Raw genomic sequence first — 19,811 nt, forward strand, 5'->3', positions numbered from 1 at the left:
GTAATGGCGGATCCAGAAAGGCAGTCTTGGACGCTGCGGAGTGCGGGCCGCAGGGGCACACCTACCCCCCGAAAAAAGTTTCGAAAAACAGCTCCTCGGAAATCGGATTTGGAATTCATACGCACTTCCATGCATTTTAAAACAAACTTTTCCTTTTCAAAGCTGTTTTATTTTCCTTTTGTTCTCGAAAAACCATACATTTTCGTCGATTTCAGTAGCCGCTAGCCGCGGGGGGTGGCATTATTTGCCCCAAATGCTCCCCCGCGCTCCCCCCCCCCCCCGGCCGTTCCCTGAATCTCCGGTGGACCGTAGAAGGGTGAGAAGCAAGATTGGTGGTTACATACAAAGGTGAAGGCAATTTTTCAAGACAAAATCAAAAATTTGCATTTATTTGAAGTGTCAAGTGAGTAGGTACAATGTGATATATTTTCTAAAAACTGTATGGGCTCAACATGCATTTTCTTGCCATTGGCTACTTACCTGACATCTGGTGGTAGTAGTCCCAAGCAATGGTTCAACGGCCCCTGGCTTCGGTAGGCTAGTTCAGGCTCTACTCGCTAGGTGGCAGTGTCATACAGGTTTCGGCGATCGATGCTGACCGGCTGCGCCAGCTCCGACCCATGTGAGAAGCGAGTACAGTTATGTGTAGTGCGGCAGGGGTTCGGCGGAGACGCGTGTCCCAGTGCCCGGCTGGTAGTGGCGCGAGCTGTGCGTGATGTGTGCTTGACAGAAAAATTTGCGAAACAGCCGGAGACTGCGATCAAAGCACGGGGGAGCAACTGCGGAGTGATGCCCAGCACCATCAGAGGTCAGTGAACCCTTGCCGGTTGACAAGGTCATTGAACCCGGGATCAGCTGTTCCCGCCTTGTTATGATATGCGCGGGAACTGGAGTAGCGCGGGATTCTGAGGCTGGAATGGGGGTGTAATTATTGTTTTTGCTCACAAGGGATCCTGCCCACATGTTGCAGCAGCCGGATAATCCGAATTTGCGAAGTTGTGGCTTGTTGAACAATGAACAGGCTCTTTTTCATCAATGTTGACGTCGGTGCCCGCCGTGCGCCGTGCAGGTCGCATCTTCAATTAATTTAAGTTTTGAGAAATCTCTACGATGCACTTATTTGAAATTTTGTGAGTATTAAACGTTCGTAGCAAGATGCTACTCTGTAACGATCACTTCTTTACCGTGAGAGACATAAAGCATTGCCTGCTTGTGGCACGGGCGTCACCTTCTGAAAATTATTTGTAAGGGTCTGGCGGGTTATTTTAGATTATCTCAGGCCATGGCCCATGGATGTCGTTTTTATAGACTTGATAAGCCCGAGCCCCACCAATATTCTTAGAATTTTAGTGTTGGCCCTGTGGCGATGCTGGTAAAAATGACTTTGGTACCATAACATAAGCTATTAGAGCCCTACCAATAAATTTCGGAAAGTGGCACTCGTGTCCAAGCCATTGTTATCATTCAATGTCATAGGTTTAATGGTAAAATGTCCAAATTATTGGTAGGGCTCTGCCTACCAGGATTTTTCATAAAGAGGCACCAATGTTTGCTCCTAATTCGATAATTTAAGTTTAATAGATGCTGTCTGATATTGATTGGATTGACTGGCTGATGCATGTAGACCTCATACAGAGATTTATGGCTGATCTTCTATGAACAAATTCAGAGTGGAAAGCCTGCAATACCGAGTTGCTGTTCTTGCATCTCCATATCGCCATGGATGATGCATGCAGGATCCACCGGTGTTTTCTTGGGGGGGAGGGAGGAAGGGGAGAGCCGGCAATTTTTTCACGTTGAAATTTGAATTTTCGCGGGCATGACCGATACTCGTCGGATCGGTCGATAGACCGAAACTACTCGTTGGGTGAGTACGTTTCCGTCTACATATTTTTTTAGTAAAGATGCCAGGTCAGTAAAACAGCATTCCCCCGGCACGTACATGAGGTTACTCAAGTTAGCATGTTAATGAGATTGTTTTACATCGGTGTCTCAGCTAACTGTTCCCACGTCTTCCCAATTCCCATTGAAGCTCAGCTTTGACCGCCGGACGGCTGGCCTGTGTACCCTACCGTAGGTGACATCCAATGCATCGGTCCAGCCCGGTCAATGCACCCGCCAGTCAGTGCATGGCGTGCGTGCACGCACGTGCGCACCCCCGCCCACCCCCCGCCCACCCGCTGTCAACTCCGGCCGGACACCGTTTGATGCGCCGCCACCCGGCCAGCTCACGTGACCCAGCCGCCGTGGTCGGCACACGGTCACGTGACTTAGATAATATCAGTGATTGTGCTGGCTACTCACCGTATCCTTGCTCTGCGACTGGGCTATACGTGAATGGGGCAGCCAGCAGCCACTTTTTGATACGGAGTGCGTAACTCATTGAAGTCTAGCGAGCATATTTTTGAGGTCATCTGTTGCGTACAGGCGAACGCAGTTCACACATATCTTTCGTGATTTTTAAGTTATGAAATGAAGCTAAAGATTACTCAACGCAAGGGAAAAAAACTATCTTTATTTTCTTGTTTTCATGATGATAATTGTCATTTGAATGCGTATCGTATCATTTGAGAAGTATCCTGTGATCGCCTTGGGTCGTCGACATTTGACACACTTTGGTAGGTACCTCGCGATGCATTGTCGATCTGAAATGCCATTCAAAATGTATACTGAACATGGTATAGCGAATATGATGCGCGACCTTGCGACGGGTCCCTGAAATTGAATGGAGAAGCCCTCTAAATAAATTAAAACGGTCATCGATTTTACCTTGCAACGTTGTAGTTATTTATAACGTGTGCCATCTATGCAAGGTGGTTGAATATGAATACCGGCGTCTCTAAACACGTTATCATGTATCTGTCACGATTATCGTGCAGATGTTCCTATCTAACCTGAGGTCGTATTGCTTATCATTTCATCGCCTTACTCGTTTTCCGTACTGATACATGGGCGATACGGAGGTAGATATCCTACATGCAATTCATGTGGGAGGGGTAGTGACCGCGGGTCATCGCACAATGTGACCAATGCCTGAGGTAGTGACAAGTTTCAACTCTTTATTTCCACTTCGTTTGTCTATTTTCAATGACCTGACACTGCTACGGGAAATTACACTTGCGGGGGCTCATGAGTCTGAGCCATGACGCGAGGTAGCGGCAGACTGTCAGTTGATGGACCTGTTTTGTCTATCATGTGCTGTCCGGTCTCATGCCTCATATGCCTCAGTGTCTCATATACTGACTGGCCGGCTCATGGCGACGGACAAGTTGTAGCAGACTGTGGCCCGACTGTCCGGCCAGCAGACTGCTCGACTAGCAGGCAGCAGCCGGTATGCAGACTGTAAGTGCATACGGCTCCTTCCAATCCATTCCCTTCTGTTCTATGATCTATTCGTTGTGGTGGGGGCGCTACTGGCTCGTTGTTGGTTGAGGCGAGCCACTGATTTTTTTTTTTTGTGTGTGTGTTCGGTACAGATACAAAGCGTCTGACCACCGAGTGAAGCTGAGACAAATACATCACCGATGGCGGACCGGTCATGAGACTGTTATGTACTGAAGGAGGAGGCTACGAGGACGTGGGGCAACAATACAGACTGTCTGTCCAGCAGACTGTCCAGTTTACAGACTATCTGGCCAGTAGACTGCAGCCTAGCATTTCAGACTGCCTGACCAGCAGACTGTCCAGCGAGCAGAGACTCCGGTTAGGAGACTAACCGGCCTATATACTATCTGACCTGCAGACTGCAGTAACTGTCCGGCTTGACTGTCCAGCCAGCAGACTGTCCGGCATGCAGATTGTCCGGCATGCAGATTGCCCGACATGACTGTCGCCAACAAAGTCGAACCTGTTGACGACAGCACGTAGCAGCCGACTGTCCTGTCAGCAGAATGCCCAATCTGCAGACTGTCCGGCTAGCAGAGTGTCCAGCATACATACTGTCCGACATTCAGACTGTCCGGTCGTCTGACTGTCCGTCATTCAGACTGTCCGCCTGACGACTCCACGTAGCAGCAGACTGTCCGACCTGACTGTCTGGTATGCAGACTATTCGACCACCAAACTGTCCCGCTCATGGTGCCAAGTAGCAGCAGTCTCTCCGGTCTGCAGTCTGTCCGGCAGTTCTGTAGCCTTTCTAGGTCTACAGACTGTCCGGTTGACTACACCACATAGCAGCAGTCTGTCTGAAGACTGTCTGTAGGCTGTCCGTTTAGCAGACTATCCGCCCGACGACACCACACAGGCCGCAGCAGCAGCAGCAGTTTGTCCGGCTGTGTTGCTGGTGTGGGCGGGGGCGGCGGTGTCTCCCGTCCGCGCCGGCCGGCTCGCCGCTGTAACGGGTCACCGGCCCCGGGGCTGCTGACGAGTGGTCGCTGCTGCCACAGCCGCCTCGTCCACCTACCGGTCACATACGCCCACTACTCCGCTACTCAGCTACTTGCTACTCCGCTACTTGCTACTCAGCTACTTGCTACTCAGCTACTTGCTACTCAGCTACCTGCTACTCCGCTACTTGCTACTCAGCTACTTGCTACTCCGCCACCCGCTACTCCGCTACTCAGCTACTAAGCTACTCAGCTTCTCCGCTACTCGGCTACTCAGCTTCTCAGCTACTCAGCGACTCGCTATTCAGCTACCTGCTAATCCGCTTCTCCGCTACTCCCTACTCGCTACTCGCTAGGCCCAGCTACGGTGGTGGTCCACCGCGCTCCAGCCGAGACGCCGCCATCGACAAACGCGCGGCGAACAATGGGCAAACAGGCCGCGGCCTGTGGTCCCAGTGGTGTTGAACAAACATGGGTGGATGGTGTTCCTGGGACCAGAGAGGCAGTGAACGTGCGGAAGGCACTGGAAGAGAGCGCACTGTGTGGGGAGGACTTGATAGTTCCGTGACGACCGGTCTTAGCCAATCGTCGGCTTTTGATTCTTCACGAATTTGTGCTCATTGCTCAATCTCGAGCCCTCAGCCCATGGCAGCGTCACTGGCCCCTTGGGATTGGGTACAGCTCCGGATGCAGCTTGCAAGCGTAGTGAATAACTGCACGTGGTCAGCCGGTGGTTGTGATCGATTAGGATTCGAACTGGCGGAATATATGAACTGCTCGGGGTCATACATGAAATAAACGTGACTTGGGACGTGATCATACTATTTTTAATCGACAGGCACCCCATGCTAGAGTAACTCAAACTGCATACCGAAATTGTAGACCGAATGTAAAAATATCCGGCATTACCATTGATATGCCATATTCTTGGATGTTGCCTGTAAGCTAAGTGCAGTCCGTAGACTGTTCTCAGTGCGTCTTCTGCTATCTTTATCACTAGCCGCCAGACACGGATACGATACGACTTGGTACCACTGGAGGGCATTGGCTCGCAGTCATTTGTTCAGCATTATCCAAACAATGGTCACGGAATCGCCAGCGGGGTGGAGCTACTGAATATTTAAAATTGATAATTGTTCCAAGGGGTCGTCCGGGAATATGACGTCAGCCGGCCGTCAGAAGCTGCGATTCCTCCGTCTGCTCGCCTCGACTCACGTGACTGAGAACTGAGTCCGGGTACGTTTTGGGACCCTTAGGAGTCAGGTACCGTCATGTCTCTCGCTTACCGGCCGGGTCGGGTCAGGTCAGACCCCTCCAGCCAGCCGTCCATCAGTCCGGGGTGGCGTTTCCGGCCGTTTTTGTGGGCACCGTGGCTGCCGCCGCCGCCGCCTTCCTGGCTCCTCCCCTGCTCTACCCTGCCGCTCTGCCCGGCGCGCCTCTGACTTTGTGACCCAGAGAGGAGCACCGTTAGGCCGGCCAGCTGGTGCCGCCGTGCCGTAGAGCCGCCGTGCCGCAGAGCCGCGACGCTGCGTGGTGAGCCGGCGTGCGGCGCCCGGCGCGACGATGATCCTGGTTACTGGTCGGTGATCCCCTGTTCCCTGACCGGCAGCTCCTGGTCTGTAGCCCATGTCCCTGGTCTCGTTTCCTTATTCTTGGTCTGGTCTGCGTTTCCTTGTCCCTGCCTGGTCTGGTCTGGTCTGCGTTTCCTCATCATTGGTGACTCTGTACTCCCTGGGCCTTGGTCCATGGTCCGTAGTCCGTAGGCTCCGTAGGCTCATAGTCCGTAGGCTCATGATCGGTCCTTGGTCTTTGCCCCTGTTCCCTGGTCGGTGGTCGGGCTGGTCCTTTGTCTGCATGGTCTCTGACTCATGGCCCGTGTCCCTGCTCTGTGGTCTCCTCTCCACACCTGTCAGCAGCGACTGACAACGGTGAGCCGGCCGATGGAGGCGGAGGTAGGCGAGGCAGGCGGGTGTCAGGCCAGATCACTTATTGCCATCCAGGTGCATTCACAGAGCTTTGAATGTGGTCGTATTGGGCTGGTGTCGCGAATCGCAACAGACGAATATCTAGCTGCTCGTCGCTCATCTTCTCCACGAATTATATAGCAATCTGCCATGTAAATAGCTCAGAGAGCTTGGCTCCGATAGTCTGCAGCATTGGCCCGGAACTTGATCAGGAAGGAGACTGGGAGTTGTTGCATTTAAAACTGATCGGTTAACAGTTAGCCTACGGGATCGAGCTACAACTACCTACCGTCTGCAGGTATAATAAGATTGTTCAGTAGCATAAATAGCCGATGCTGCTGCTCACCGGTTTGAGGTGGTTACCATCATCAAAGTAAAACAACTCCTGAGCCTTGAAGCTCTGCCTCGGAACACCGTCACACTCCGTGATCAGCTAGGTTAACGGCGGCACTCCATGTGTAGTGCGGATGGCTGCGTACTCGACTCCTCACAGCCGGTCGGCCTGTTACGCCGGGTAGCACGGCTCGTCGGCAGGGTCGAGCGGCCGCGCGCTGCCTCCACTGACGGACTAGCTGCACGGTTGGCCGCCCGGCTCGACGGCCTCAGTCGCGCCGTGACGCCATTATGCAATGACACACTGACTGGCTGGGTGACGTGTAATGTGATATAATTACGCGCGCTCGCCGATGGGTAATGATATACAGGCGAGGAACACTATTGGCGGCGTAATTGGCACCTACGGGGCTCCATGGTGCCTCGTGGGCCGGAGGTGAGGCCCGAACAAAGTGACGAATAAATCTCGGAAATGGCTGCCGGGCCCGGTCGCTCGCGCCCCGGCCGGCCTTTGTTGTGGCCGCGGGTCCGGTCGCCCCCTATGGTCCTGCCCATGTGTCGGCTACACTGTCCATCAGCCGCCCTCGACTGGACAGCGTCCTGTGCTGTCATGGGGAGGCGTTGCCATGTGTTTCGGGACGGGGGAGCGGTCGGTGACCCCTGCCCTTCACCCCGGCGGCTCTGACCGTCAGTCACCGCCGCCGCCGCCCCCGCCCCCGCCGCGGTCCCTCTGTGTGAAACGTCGACTGCGATGATGAACCGACAGGCGCGTCGACAGCCGACAGCTGCCGCTCGCGACGCGCGCTCGTCGCCTGGAGAGACGGCCGCGCCACCGCGCCGGTCGTTAGGTGCCCACTTCCGGTCATGTTCGGTCGTCCTCTGCGCCCTCTCTGAACCACGCTGGTGTCCGGTGGTCCGCGAGACGCGAGCACTCGGTCGGAGCAAGGGTGGCGGTGAGGGAGGCCTCTGGCCTCATGGCCGGCACGCTGCTCTCATAATCCTCAGCTTTACTTTTGGCGACGACGAAGAGACATGAGACCGGCTGGCACCTGGCACATTCATCCAAGACGGGGACACACATTTGAGCGGCATTGCAGGAAAAAAAAAAGAAATTTAAATGTGTCACGCCGGTGACATGCTGTTTTGCTGCCGCAGTTTAGACTCTTCCCCCACGTGGTTGCCGGTTGGCGTATATGCCCGCCGTTGGGGTGCCTACCGAGGGAAGGGGCGGGGTCCAGGAGGGTCCGCTTTCTTTGGCATGGCCCGGCACTCTCAGTCCGTCTGTGGACAGAGATGAACGGCCAGCAGAGGCGGGCTCCGTGCGTCAGACTTGTAAACGACTCTGAGTTGATTCGTGAATCGACTCAGAATCAAACCGTTTTTCGATGAGTTATGAGTTGATTCGAATCACTTCATCGAGGAACTTGATGAGTCAGGAGTTGATTCGAATCAATTAAATTTAACATCATGAGTCATTTGATGAATCGATTCAAATTTTCAGACTCAAACAAAGAATCGACTCAAAAAAAATTTGAGTCGTTTACAAGTCACCATCAACACCCTAATAATCAATGCTAGATCACCCCCTCAGCTTTAGCCATCACTTAACTCCATATTTCAGACTTACAAGAGCCTCAGAGGCTCAGGCACAGGCGCCTAATGAGCCAAAAGCATTTGGCAGTTGGTAGGTACTTAGTCTTACCAAACCAAGTGCCTGCTACACTACCTAGGTACCTACATTTTACATGTCAGAAGTCAGAATTGACACCTGCGGCTGCCTCCCCTTCTCCCAGTCCCAATTTGGTCCCAATAATCAATCAACAGCATAAGAGTTTGGGCGTCTATAGAGTCAAATACGCCCAAACTACCTATAGCCTATAAACTACCTATAGACTATGCTATAATATAAATAAACTCACCTATAAACCGCAAAATTGCGATGCTCAACTGCCAATAAACCACAAAATGCACATTTTTCCATGAAATAGAAGTTTAAAAAGAAACTTGTTTTATGACATCATAGAATCTTCAGAATAATGTAAAGGAGCGGCTTTGAAATATTTCCTCAGCGATCTCCATTCGCCTAAAATATGTACTATGAGTGACGTCATGAATTCGAGAATAGAATGTGAAAGTCAGTATGTTTTAAGAAAACTACATTAATGGCGCAGTTGATAACTTTCACGTCTGAATCTCGTGACAAATTGGCCGGATGACGTTGCCCGAATTGCACCAATGACAATTTATTTTTACCAAAAGAGCCACTTGGTCAGTGCTCCGGTGCTCCTGATATCGATTAATATTCAATGACGTCATTTTTAATCTAAAATTGTAGACTAACAATATTTTTTATATTCCTTCATTTTAATCTCCACGTTGAGCCAACATAAATGGTAAGTGACGGATGGGCTCTATCTAGCTGGCAGCCAGTTGGCACTGCTAAACTAGGTGCCGTTTGGAGAATGTATATTGTATACCTACATTAACTACTTTCAATGAGTCTCAACTCAAGATCATATCTGATTCTGAGGCCTGAGCCACTCATGCAAGGTCATGGCCTCCTCGTGGCCCACAGGTGGAATGTTTCACAGGTGGGATTAATCCTATTTTTGAGGTTGTACTGTTTGAATAATTTTATCTGATAAGTAAGAAGTAGTAACATTTGTCTCATTATCATGTAGAAAAAGTTTGATTAAAAAAAACATGAATGCCTCTCGGAACTTGTGCTTTTGAATTTTCAAATAAGACTTCCTAGGTAATAATAAGAGATAGGTTACTATGCTACTCCTTAGTCCTTACTTATATTATAATTGTCTCTCAGAGTTACTTACAAATTTATCTGACATTGCACTGTTGACTGTTGAGTGTTGAAGATAGGTAGGTGTAAGGTAGGTACCTATGTACCTAGTCCTACTAGGTAGCTGCTTGAATCTTTGGTCAAGGCTACTATGCTGCTTAATACAATTGTGGTATGCGGCATATTCATTTTATCATAGCTTTGAGTCAAATAATCAACAAATGCCTATAGTGAGTCATGGGTTGAATGAAATAAGTTCAATAAAAATGTCGTGTGAGTCATGAGTTGATTTGAATCGATTCATCAAAATGTGTGAGTCATGAGTTGATTCGAATCATTCCGTTGGCTAGTTGTTCGAGTCATGAGTTGATTCGAATCATTTTATCGAGTAACTTGATGAGTCATGAGTTGATTCGAATCAATTAAATTTAACATCATGAGTCGTTTGATGAATCGATTCAAATTTCCAGACTCAAACAAAGAATCGACTCAAAAAAAATTTGAGTCGTTTACAAGTCTGCCGTGCGTCACTGCAACAATGTATGGGACGGGTGGGAGCTGGAACGCAGCCCTCCGTTAAACCCATCAACACCTTCAACTGGTCCCAAACACCGCCGGCAGCCAACCCAACCAGCCGTGAGTTCACATGGCTCGTATCGTGGTGCGCCGCTCTCTGAATAAATCTCACTCCTGGCGTTCAGCAGAAGTTCAGAGTTGGCCGTCTCGCCTCCACCCTTTCTCAGCCGCCTCGTCCCTCGCTTTGGCCGCCCTCCTCCAGCCTGTACCGTTCGAGGCACAGCGCGGCGTCCGGCGGCACCGTTAGGCGTGCGTGAGCGGCCGGGCCGCGCGTCGTCACTATAATGGCCAGAGAGGCGGGCCAGCATGGCTCTGTCACCACGCCCGCCGGCGGCCAGCCTCCGGGCACCGGCGCACCGCTGCAACAGCAACACAGGCCCGCTACGGCCGGCACTGCCGCTGCTTCTTTGGTGCCTGCTGCTGCCTTTGTATGTATGACCCGAGGCTGATGGACCGGTGCGTCACTGCGCGATGGGAGACCTCAGCGTCATGAAGAGCAGTAACAGCAGAGGCGGCAGTGCAGCAGCAACAACAGACGGTGTTCATTACAGCCGGCCTCTGTCCAGGCCACTCCAGTATCCAGTGGAGCGTCCCGAAAGTGTTTGGAAGGATGTGGGCACCGTTAGTGAACAATTACCGTCGCTGCACCGTCGAGCCTCCCGACTCAGCGGAGCGCGGGCGGCGGGCGAGCGCAGTGGGGAGCCGTGGCCCGCTCAGCCGACCAGAGGGTCCCATTGGCTGACCCCGGGTCACTGACGCGATATTGGCGGTCACGTGGACTGACCTGAGGTCACACGCGGCCGCAGATGGGCTGGGAACTCGGCGGTACGGTACCGGGACACGGCTAGCGGTACCGGGTCGACCGTGTGTGCCTCCTACGCCTGCCTGGCTGTGTCCCGGTGCCTAGTAACACGAGCTGGTAACATTGCTGCCTGGTAACACTTAGCTGGTAGCACTGCGCTGGTAACACAGCTGTCTGGTAACACTGAGCTGGTAACACCGTTGCTTGATAACACTGAGCTGGTAGTACTGGTGCCTGTCAAAACTGCGCTGGTAACACCGCTGCCTGGTAACACGCGCTGGTAACATAATGTGTCGCGGTCTTCCGGCCAATGGGGCTGTACTCCGCCTAATAGTTAGTAAGTTTATTTGAGTGCTTAGAGCCAGCGGTGTGGATCGGTATAGTGGCCTGGAGTCGTGCTATTGTTGGCACCGCTTATGCTGTTTGTAGCAATTGTTATCTCAATTTTTCGGTACCCTTAAATTGCTGGCACGAGTGGGCACACTACAGATGCGGATACGCAACAAAATTTCGTCGCAAAACTTGCAGTGATATGAGGTTTTCGTTGCTATTATCACACTTGACCTCAAGTTACCTCATAAGGCTGCTCGTTAAGCCTTAGCTCGTGTACTACGTATCTCTAGGATCGGTCATGCACTTGTTCGTTTCCGACAGCATTCATGTAAGATAGAGCAAAACAACATGTGTTCTGTGGATAGTCGCCGCGACTGGTTTTATGGTGTCTAGCGTGGCATGACATCGGCTGTATGGCATTTTTTGGTGCCACAGCCCTTGCGCCTCGATTTCCTTTCCTTGTCTCGATGTTTGATATATTATTCCGTGCTGCCTAAGGAGTTGGACTCTAGTAACCTTTATTTTTGTTGTATTGTGCTTGCTCGTCCAGGTGGTAACCCAGATTATGTTGTTCACTCCAGTTTGTCATCCGTACAAGTTGTCAAATTACAACGGCTGAAGGCGCCAATCCTTGTCACTCTGCAATGCAACTGGGTAAATTATACCAGGAAACTCGTCGTACGATTATGCTGGGTCTGAACGCTTCCTGTGGTAACAGAGGACAATGACCCGGCGCAGTTTCGGGCCCGGGCCTGGGTTTGGCGTAGTTGCTGTTCAATAAAGCGCTGGTCGCTAAGTCGCTGGTCTGTTCAACAGCGTGCGGTTGCTGAGTTGCTGGTCTTGCCTAGCAACGTACCGCTGGCTGCTGTTCGCTGTTCACTGTCCAGTAGAACATCACTGGTCAACAGGGACTACTGCTGGAATGGTGGCTGACCTGACCTGGAGGTCACTGAGCTGCTGGTTAGTGTCCAGCAGGGCGCTATTGCATCTGGCTGCTGATTCGCTGGTGAACAGGGCACCGCTGATGGTTGCTGGGCTGCTGATCCTACCAAGCAGGACGCCATAGGTCGCGTCGCTGTCCAGCAGAATATCGTTATAAGCTGCTAAGGCTACGGTCTTGCTTAGCAGTGTGCATCTGGTTCGCTGTCCAGCAGGTCGCCGCTGGTCACTGTCCAGCAGGCACCGTCACCGGTCACTGAGTTCCTGGTCTGTCCAGCCGAGTGTATCTGATCCCTGACCATCCGTGTGCCTCTGATCCCCTGTCTGGCCGGTATGGTGTATAGCCACCGCTACCATGCCTCCACCACCCGGGGTCGTATGGATGACACACTTCCGTGTTTGTGTCGGGCCTCCGTAGAGGAGCTGCGGAATGCTGCTCGGCGACGAAACCTGTGCTGCATGGGGATTACTGCATGAGGACAGATTCGGCCAGAGCTGCGGGTTTTGTTTGATTATGGAATCGCGTGAGATTAGCTGGCTAGTGGCTAGTGGCTACTTTGTTTTACGCTTAATCCTAGCTTAACCTTTAAATTGGATTATCTAAAATACGCACCCAAGTTAAGCACAGAACGTGATCGTCTCTCCTCGCTTGACCTGACCCGGAGGTTATATCGAGGTCAGGTCACCAGACACGCAGATACCTGCTGTCCTCTTGACCGGGATGCAGGCATTGGTTGACCATTCCTGCACATACATGCACCGCACATTGCGGATTTTCCAGTCACATTTGCATTGCTAATGTCTCTGAATAAGTAGTTACTGGGACACGGGGGCTCGTTTCTAATGGTTGACTGGCTGGCCAGTGGCCAGGCACGGCAGGATCGGTTCCGCTGGGCCAGAGCGGCTCGAACCTTTATTGACACGGGCTGCCTCGCTACCTGGCCCGGAAACTAGGAGACGTGTGCACGATTTACTGGCGGTGCTGGGTGTTCCCCCCGCAATGGCGTCGTTTCTTGGCCACCTAACGCGGTCATTGCCCCTGGCTGTTTAAATCCGCGCTTTGCGTCAGCCAGCCGCTAAGTTCTGGGGTTTATTTTCATTAATTTGAACCGGCAATGTATGCTCGAAGACTGAACTGCACGTGCACGCCACACAATCCTGTTATGTTCTTCCTCACATTTCTTTATTATTTTGTTTTCCGAACAATGATCAATTATCGAACAACTTTGCGCACTAGAACAAAAACGCTGGTAATTTTTACAATGGTCTCAATTACGCCCGGCTGGCGTCTTTTTTACCGTTCCATACGGTCGCTTCCCTTACGCCTGTGGCCGCTCCATGAGTGGTGGCACATATTCCGCCGGTACCTGCACCACCTGAGCATATTTACGTCTGGACAACGAGTTGCGGGGAAAAGTGCTGATTTTGTTGCAGTTTTAGGAGCCGGTGATTAGGTTGGATTTTTGGGTTACTTTTTCGTTCTGATTCATGTATTTCATAGTGTTTGGCTTTTGAATATTTTAGTTCTTTCAGATAAATATTACTTGCCTTGCAACTTTTGTAAAAACGTTTCATTTTTTATAAGCCGACGTTCAGAGTCCTAAAAATACATCAGCACTACAATCACTGTAAACAAACAAATGGAGCACCTCTTGGCTCTGTTCCAAGGCCATTTTTAGTTTATCTGGTGGTTTTCTTGCTCTTGTACGTCGTTTTGTTGGATGTTTTGAATATTGACTTATATCATATTTAAGAAGCATGTTGACTGAAAACAATCCGAAGTATCCAGGAGGCTGACAGAGGTCCTGACTCCTGAGCAATATCAATATCAAGTTGAACAGGTTATGAAATTTTGGTTGATAAACGCAAGGTGATCGGGCTCATATATCAGCAAGAAAAAGTAAAATTAAAAGAGCATATTGGCCAAAAACAGGCTATAATATTGCAGACCTTGGAGCAATACCTACTGAAGAGCACGCTGAGCAGGATCATGCCAGAAAAATGTTGACTGATGAGCGCATATTGATGTATTGGTATGGATATTGAATGATAACTTACAACAGCAAGATAAATTAGTGCTAACTTTCAAGTTAAAAATCTAGAATGAATGGACTTGGGCAGCTTAGATGCTTCATGCTATGCAGATTGTAATGTGCATCAGGTACTCAGTGTCTGGCAAATGGAACATGCGATCATTCCATTGCTACTGGAGGAGAAAGCTTTGATCACTAAATCCACTTTATGTTGATTTTGATGTTAATCATCAATGTATTTCTTGAAAAAAGGATTGTAGTAGAATTGTCAATGTGACAATCCATGCAACGATGTGATCATATAATGTGTTCATAGTCATTCGTGATAGTGATTATTGGTCCAATATACAATGGCAAAGCTTTCAGTCTCAGCGTTTCTTCCTGTGGATGGCCAGCAGTGACTCAGAGCTTAGAAGTATTAGTTTTCTTCTCAGGGCTGGGATAAAAAGTACTGAGGGTAATCTTCCACCAAGGAACTCTACTTTGACATGGTATGAGATGTAGGCACAAGTAGGTAGGTGCTTAGTTCCTATAGTCAGTAGTTGTGTATGTTTAGTCGGGTTAGCTTAGATTAGATTGTTAGTTTTTTAATTTGCCAAGTGTCCATAAAGATGTGACCTGAGCAATGAGCATACTCCTGACTAACCTGACAGCTGACCTAGCCTCAATCATCACACATATTTGCAGCCTACCCAAGACCTGCATAGCAGTAGCACCCGGTTATAGGTAGGTACTCACCTTAACTCAATCTTACCTGCTAACCTTCAACTTGCCAAAAGTTAGCTCACATTGCCAAGCTGCATCCAGGGAAACAGTCAACTGAGGAACTGGCTCATTGGGTGGCTGGTGTGAGTCGGTGCATTTAAAGTGTTTCTTCTCTGAAGCTGCTCTGCACTGCTGTATGTCATGTTAGATGCTCAGAAAATATGGGAAATGATTACTAAGCTACTTTAGTGCTTTGTTAATGCTCAAGACATGAACAAGTACAGATCCTGCAGGGTACAGCTATGAGTTAGGTGCTAGGTGAGTATGTTATGTGAATGTGCTGTTCCCTGTTTGACCATAGTAAGTATACAAACAAGCACAGGGTCACAGTTATATTCAATCTCCACATAAACATACAACAAAAACGGCCATATGGCCTAACTCCGAACACACCACAGATAACTTAAGCCTTTGCAGGCACAAAAATGTTTTGATTAACAGGACAGGTATACAATATATCTTCTGTCCTTGGGGGATCTTGCTGCCAAGTTGAGGTACGATGACTTAACTTCAGGATTGATCAACCTTTTCTTAGCCACTGCTTATATATGAGAAAGACCAAATGCTTGTTTGTTTTGATTTACAGGACATGTATACAATATATCCTCTGTCCTTGGGGGATCTTGCTGCCAAGTTGAGGTACGATGACTGAACTTCAGGATTGATCAACCTTTTCTTAGCCACTGCTTATATCAATATATGAGAGACCAAATGCTTGTTTGTAAGCTGCGTTGAAAATTTAATGATCCACCTTCAATTCTGACATGAAATAGTTCCCTCTCCTTTTCGAATACACAAAGCAAAATATTTAATACATTTTAGTGGATGGACAAGAGCAATTAGCATAGCTTCCCCTCAAGTTAACTTCTGGCACTGATGAATTACGCTGACACTTATTCGCTTCATATTTTGTAACAAACGCGCTAAAACTGCAATATAACAGCACTATATGCTTCTTGACAAAATGCAATAGAAGTAAAAATTTAGCCCTGATGGCATTCATTCTTGGTAAAAACGTAATAACAAAATATTTTGTAGTAACTATTAAATTCCGGCCGAAAACAGTCCACGGTTTAAAAAAGAATCATTCCAATGACGGTCCATTCTTGCGGTCCTGAAATCGCCACTATTTCCGGCCTCTCCAACGCAACTCGTTGTCCAGACGTAAATATGCCACCACCTGACGCTGCTGAGACGCCCGCGGCGCGCCTGGAAGCGTGACCGCGCGCCGCGCCGCGCCGCCGCGCCGCCGCGCTGCGCCGAATATGGGTCATGATCACGGCGCGACCGCGCGGCGGCGGCGGCGGCGGCCAGCCGTGACGGCGGCCGCCGGCCGTGGTTACCGGCCATCCTGGCGACTCGGGGATCAGGGACAACGGGCCGACACGCTGCTGTTGGTGGCGCCGACGAAATGAACGGACGGATGGACGGACGGACATTGGAAATGAAATGAGATGATGAACTTGGGGGGATTGACGGAACGGATCGGACCGGAACTGACTGACAGACGGATGGACGGACGGACTGACGGACGGACGGGCGGACGGATGTACGGACGGCCGAACTGACAAATGGATGTACGGATGGACAGATGACCGGAGTTTGCGGGATATACGGAACGGACGAACGCAGGCATGACATTCGGGACGGACGCACATACGGACAACACTTGGCGCCGGCAGCAACAGAAGGAAGAGAAATGACGCCGAAAAGCTACCCGGAGTTAACATGTTGATGGACCAGTGATGACAGCCCACATGTGTTCGGAAATCCTGAAAGCGTCGCACGAGGCGAACAGATGCCGACGAGCGCTGATATGTGATCCAGCTCTGGACCCAGAGCCCGTCTTTTTCACCAGCCGTTGTTTATCAGCCTGTGACGTACCGGAATTTTCTCGCGGGCCTATTTGGTGAACAGCGCCATTCGTTCCGGGCGATCCTCGTTTGAACACAGCCTGTCAACATCGATCTTCGGTCGACGCCAAGCGTTTGCGTGACGGGGGGCGATTGACATCAGTGGCTGACGGGCTAAGTGGTGTCCGCAGTGGCGCCGGTGTACGATCCTGCGCCCATTTCAATACGGCCCGTGTCGGACGGAGAGTGTTTATCGTGTCACGGAGCGTGGCCGCGCCCCTCGGTACAGATGACCGCGGGCGGTGATGCGCGCGCCGCGCGGTCCGTCGCGCATTCCGAGTGCTCACGCGTCGCACGCGCATTGGACCGTCGGTCGTCAGCGTCCACGTCCGGTCCACGGTCGGTCCACACTGGTCCACGCCACTGTGGACTGTGGACTGCAGACTGCGGAATGCAGACTGGTTGTCTTTATGTGGGCGTGGCGAGGGGTCGGCACTGCTCGACTTGGAACAATGCTGGATCGCGCAGGCCGGACAGGACCCTTCCGGTGTCGGTCGTTGAGAGCGCGTTGGATAAAACCTGAACTCGGCCCCAGCACAAGACGCTCTATGCTGTGCCGCTATGGGTCGGGACAAGGATGGGATGAGGGCGGGACAGTAACCTGAGATGGGACGGGGCTGGGATGAGCCGTGAGAATCGTGACCCGAGTGGAGCCAGGGATGAAACAGGACAAGACGTTCAGACATTTTACATAATGCGAAACAAAAGCGCTGCGAACCTGAGGCGCCTGGTGCGTGATATGTGCAAAAAAAGTTTTTGTCCACATGAGTGTCACATTGGTTTGAAATATATTGGTGTGACCGACCCGCTAGGATATTCTCTGCTCAGTGCTTAATGTCTTACAAGTGTTTTTAGGGAAAGGATCTCACCTTTGCTCTTTAACGATCCATTTTTAACCATGATGTTTAACAATGAAAAGGACAAACCTTTGTTCTTAGTTTTTTTACCCTTCCTTGCGAGCATCCTGACTTTTTTCTCATACCTAATCCCTAATCCCTGGGGAACTTTGACCCCTCACATTCCAATGCATCACATTCAGTTTTGACAGACCCTCCAAAACAACCCCGGTCCAGGAAGCGGAAGCTGAGAGCAGTTCCGCCCCGTTCCCCCGTGGTGTTATGTTCCCCTTCCCCCTCCTAGCCCTGTCATCATCACCGCGCGGTCGCTCCCCTTCCCCTCACTGCGGGGCTCGTCCTCACTCCTTCCCTCCCTCCAACCCGCGCCGCGCGGCCCGCTTTTTTGCCGCGCGCGCGCCGCAACGGCGCGGCCCGCTGCCCCACACCCGGCGGTGCGACCCGCTACGCCGGCCGTTACCCAGGCGGCCGGCCGGCCGCGCCGCCGCGGCGCTCCATAGACACACTATCGTCGGCCGCCGAGGCCGGTCATTCACCCCGGCCGCGCCGCCCGAGCGTATGACGTCACGCTGGGGTAGTTCGTGGAGTGCCCGCCGCGCGGCAGCACCGTCCGGCTACTATGGCGCTGCTGTCGGTGGGGGAATCTGGAAGCTTGGCTGTGGTAACAGATGATAGAGGACGCTGGTAGTAGCAGAGCATTGTGGCATTTCAGAAAGTGAGAAGTGAGAACTGATGGGGCGAGGCGAGGGGAGGGTGGCCGTCCGTGGGCAACCGGCGTGAGCAGTGATGTTGGGAAAATCCAGCCTCATATTTTACCAAGCGATGACGGTTCCCCTTTCCAAACGACCGATATGGATCGGAAAGAGCTTAACAAACAAATGTAAGAAAATAATAGCTATGAACACAGCTAGTCGGTATAAAAATTTAAATATTTTTTTTTTCAGAAGTCATTTGCCTTCACCCGCGATTTGATTTAAACCAGCTCTAAGTGAATACGGAAACCATATGTTTTCAGCTATGAGCCAAATCGTGTAGGTACTACTATTCATTTCCATTTAAAGTTGCATTATCAGTTAAATATTTTAAATGAAAATCACGGTAAAGGTAAACGTCGATTCATAGCCGTTTTATAGTGTGTACTACCTTTGACTAACACCGTGAACATTTTAAAAGGAAAACTTTATAGCTTAATCTGCTTATTTTTTTTTTTTTTTTTGCCAGCTTACCGAGTACGGTACGAATGTCGCATCCCAGCCAAGCCATTAGGCGGCGGAACGGGAATGGCACCAGGGCACCGTGCCCCCTTCGATTTGGGAGTTTTAACATTAGCCCTATGGGCGTTGCGTGGAAAGAATGGGACCAAAAGTCGGCAGTGCCTCCCCCCCTTAATTGAAGGTGTTCCGCCACTACTGAGCCAAGCTGCACCTTTTGACCCGTGTACGCCTCAGCTCATAATGCACCTGGATAGTACCGGCGGCTGGCTTCTCCCAGGCCCACTATGCAGATGTGTGGCAATCGGACCCGTCTTGATTGAGCGAGTAGTCCTGTGGAGGAGGTGAAAACCTGCTTTCCACATATTGCAATCGTCAAAGAGGGATTGCAAGCCACTTAGCGTATGGTGAAACGATGATGGACATATCCTTCAACCGAGTGAATGGGTAGAAACGAAAAATGCATTGTCAGTGATGGGAGCAAACCAATGTTGACAGTTATCCTCACTTCATCAATTTATCGAATTCATTTTTGTTTTGACGCCATTTTTGTGCTTGTTTCAGGTAAGTTCGCTCAGCTGCGCCTGCCCCTCATTGGCTGAGGAGCCCAGTGTGACGTCATAGTGACGTCACATCGGTCTGTGGGCCGCGGCCGGCTGAAGCCGGCAGCGGGGACAGTGGAAATGGGATACCGGAAACGGGTGAGTTCCCATCAACTAAGCATTCTCTTATCTCCGGTATATTAGCAATGGGACATTAACGCCATGTGCAGCTTGACTATTTTGCCAAATTGTCAGGGAACTCAGATTTGTTTTTCAATAGAAAAACGCAATTCTAATGAATAGTGTTTTAACTATTGACAACAAACCTTCGGTTATTTACTTTTTCAGTTCAAACAGCTTTGCAGCGTTAGTGGAGCAAATCTGCATATGGCTCCTAGTCCGGAAAGTGCTTGAATTATCAAGC

At 50.6% G+C, this 19,811-nt stretch overlaps 1 protein-coding gene across 2 annotated transcripts in view; it reads left to right on the top strand.

The window, feature by feature from the left end:
- Positions 1 to 567: 567 nt before the first annotated feature.
- Positions 568 to 19,811, top strand: part of LOC122391479 (probable nuclear hormone receptor HR3) — a 78,239-nt gene continuing 58,995 nt past the window's right edge. For both annotated transcript variants that reach the window (XM_043385423.1, XM_043385426.1), the window contains exon 1: positions 568 to 808. In XM_043385423.1, the coding sequence (XP_043241358.1) occupies positions 592 to 808 (217 nt within the window). In that variant the 5' untranslated portion in view covers positions 568 to 591. The remainder of the gene's footprint in view (positions 809 to 19,811) is intronic.

The sequence above is a fragment of the Amphibalanus amphitrite genome, unplaced genomic scaffold, assembly GCF_019059575.1.
Source record: "Amphibalanus amphitrite isolate SeventyFive unplaced genomic scaffold, NRLGWU_Aamphi_draft 000439F_arrow, whole genome shotgun sequence".
Lineage (NCBI taxonomy): Eukaryota > Metazoa > Arthropoda > Thecostraca > Balanomorpha > Balanidae > Amphibalanus > Amphibalanus amphitrite.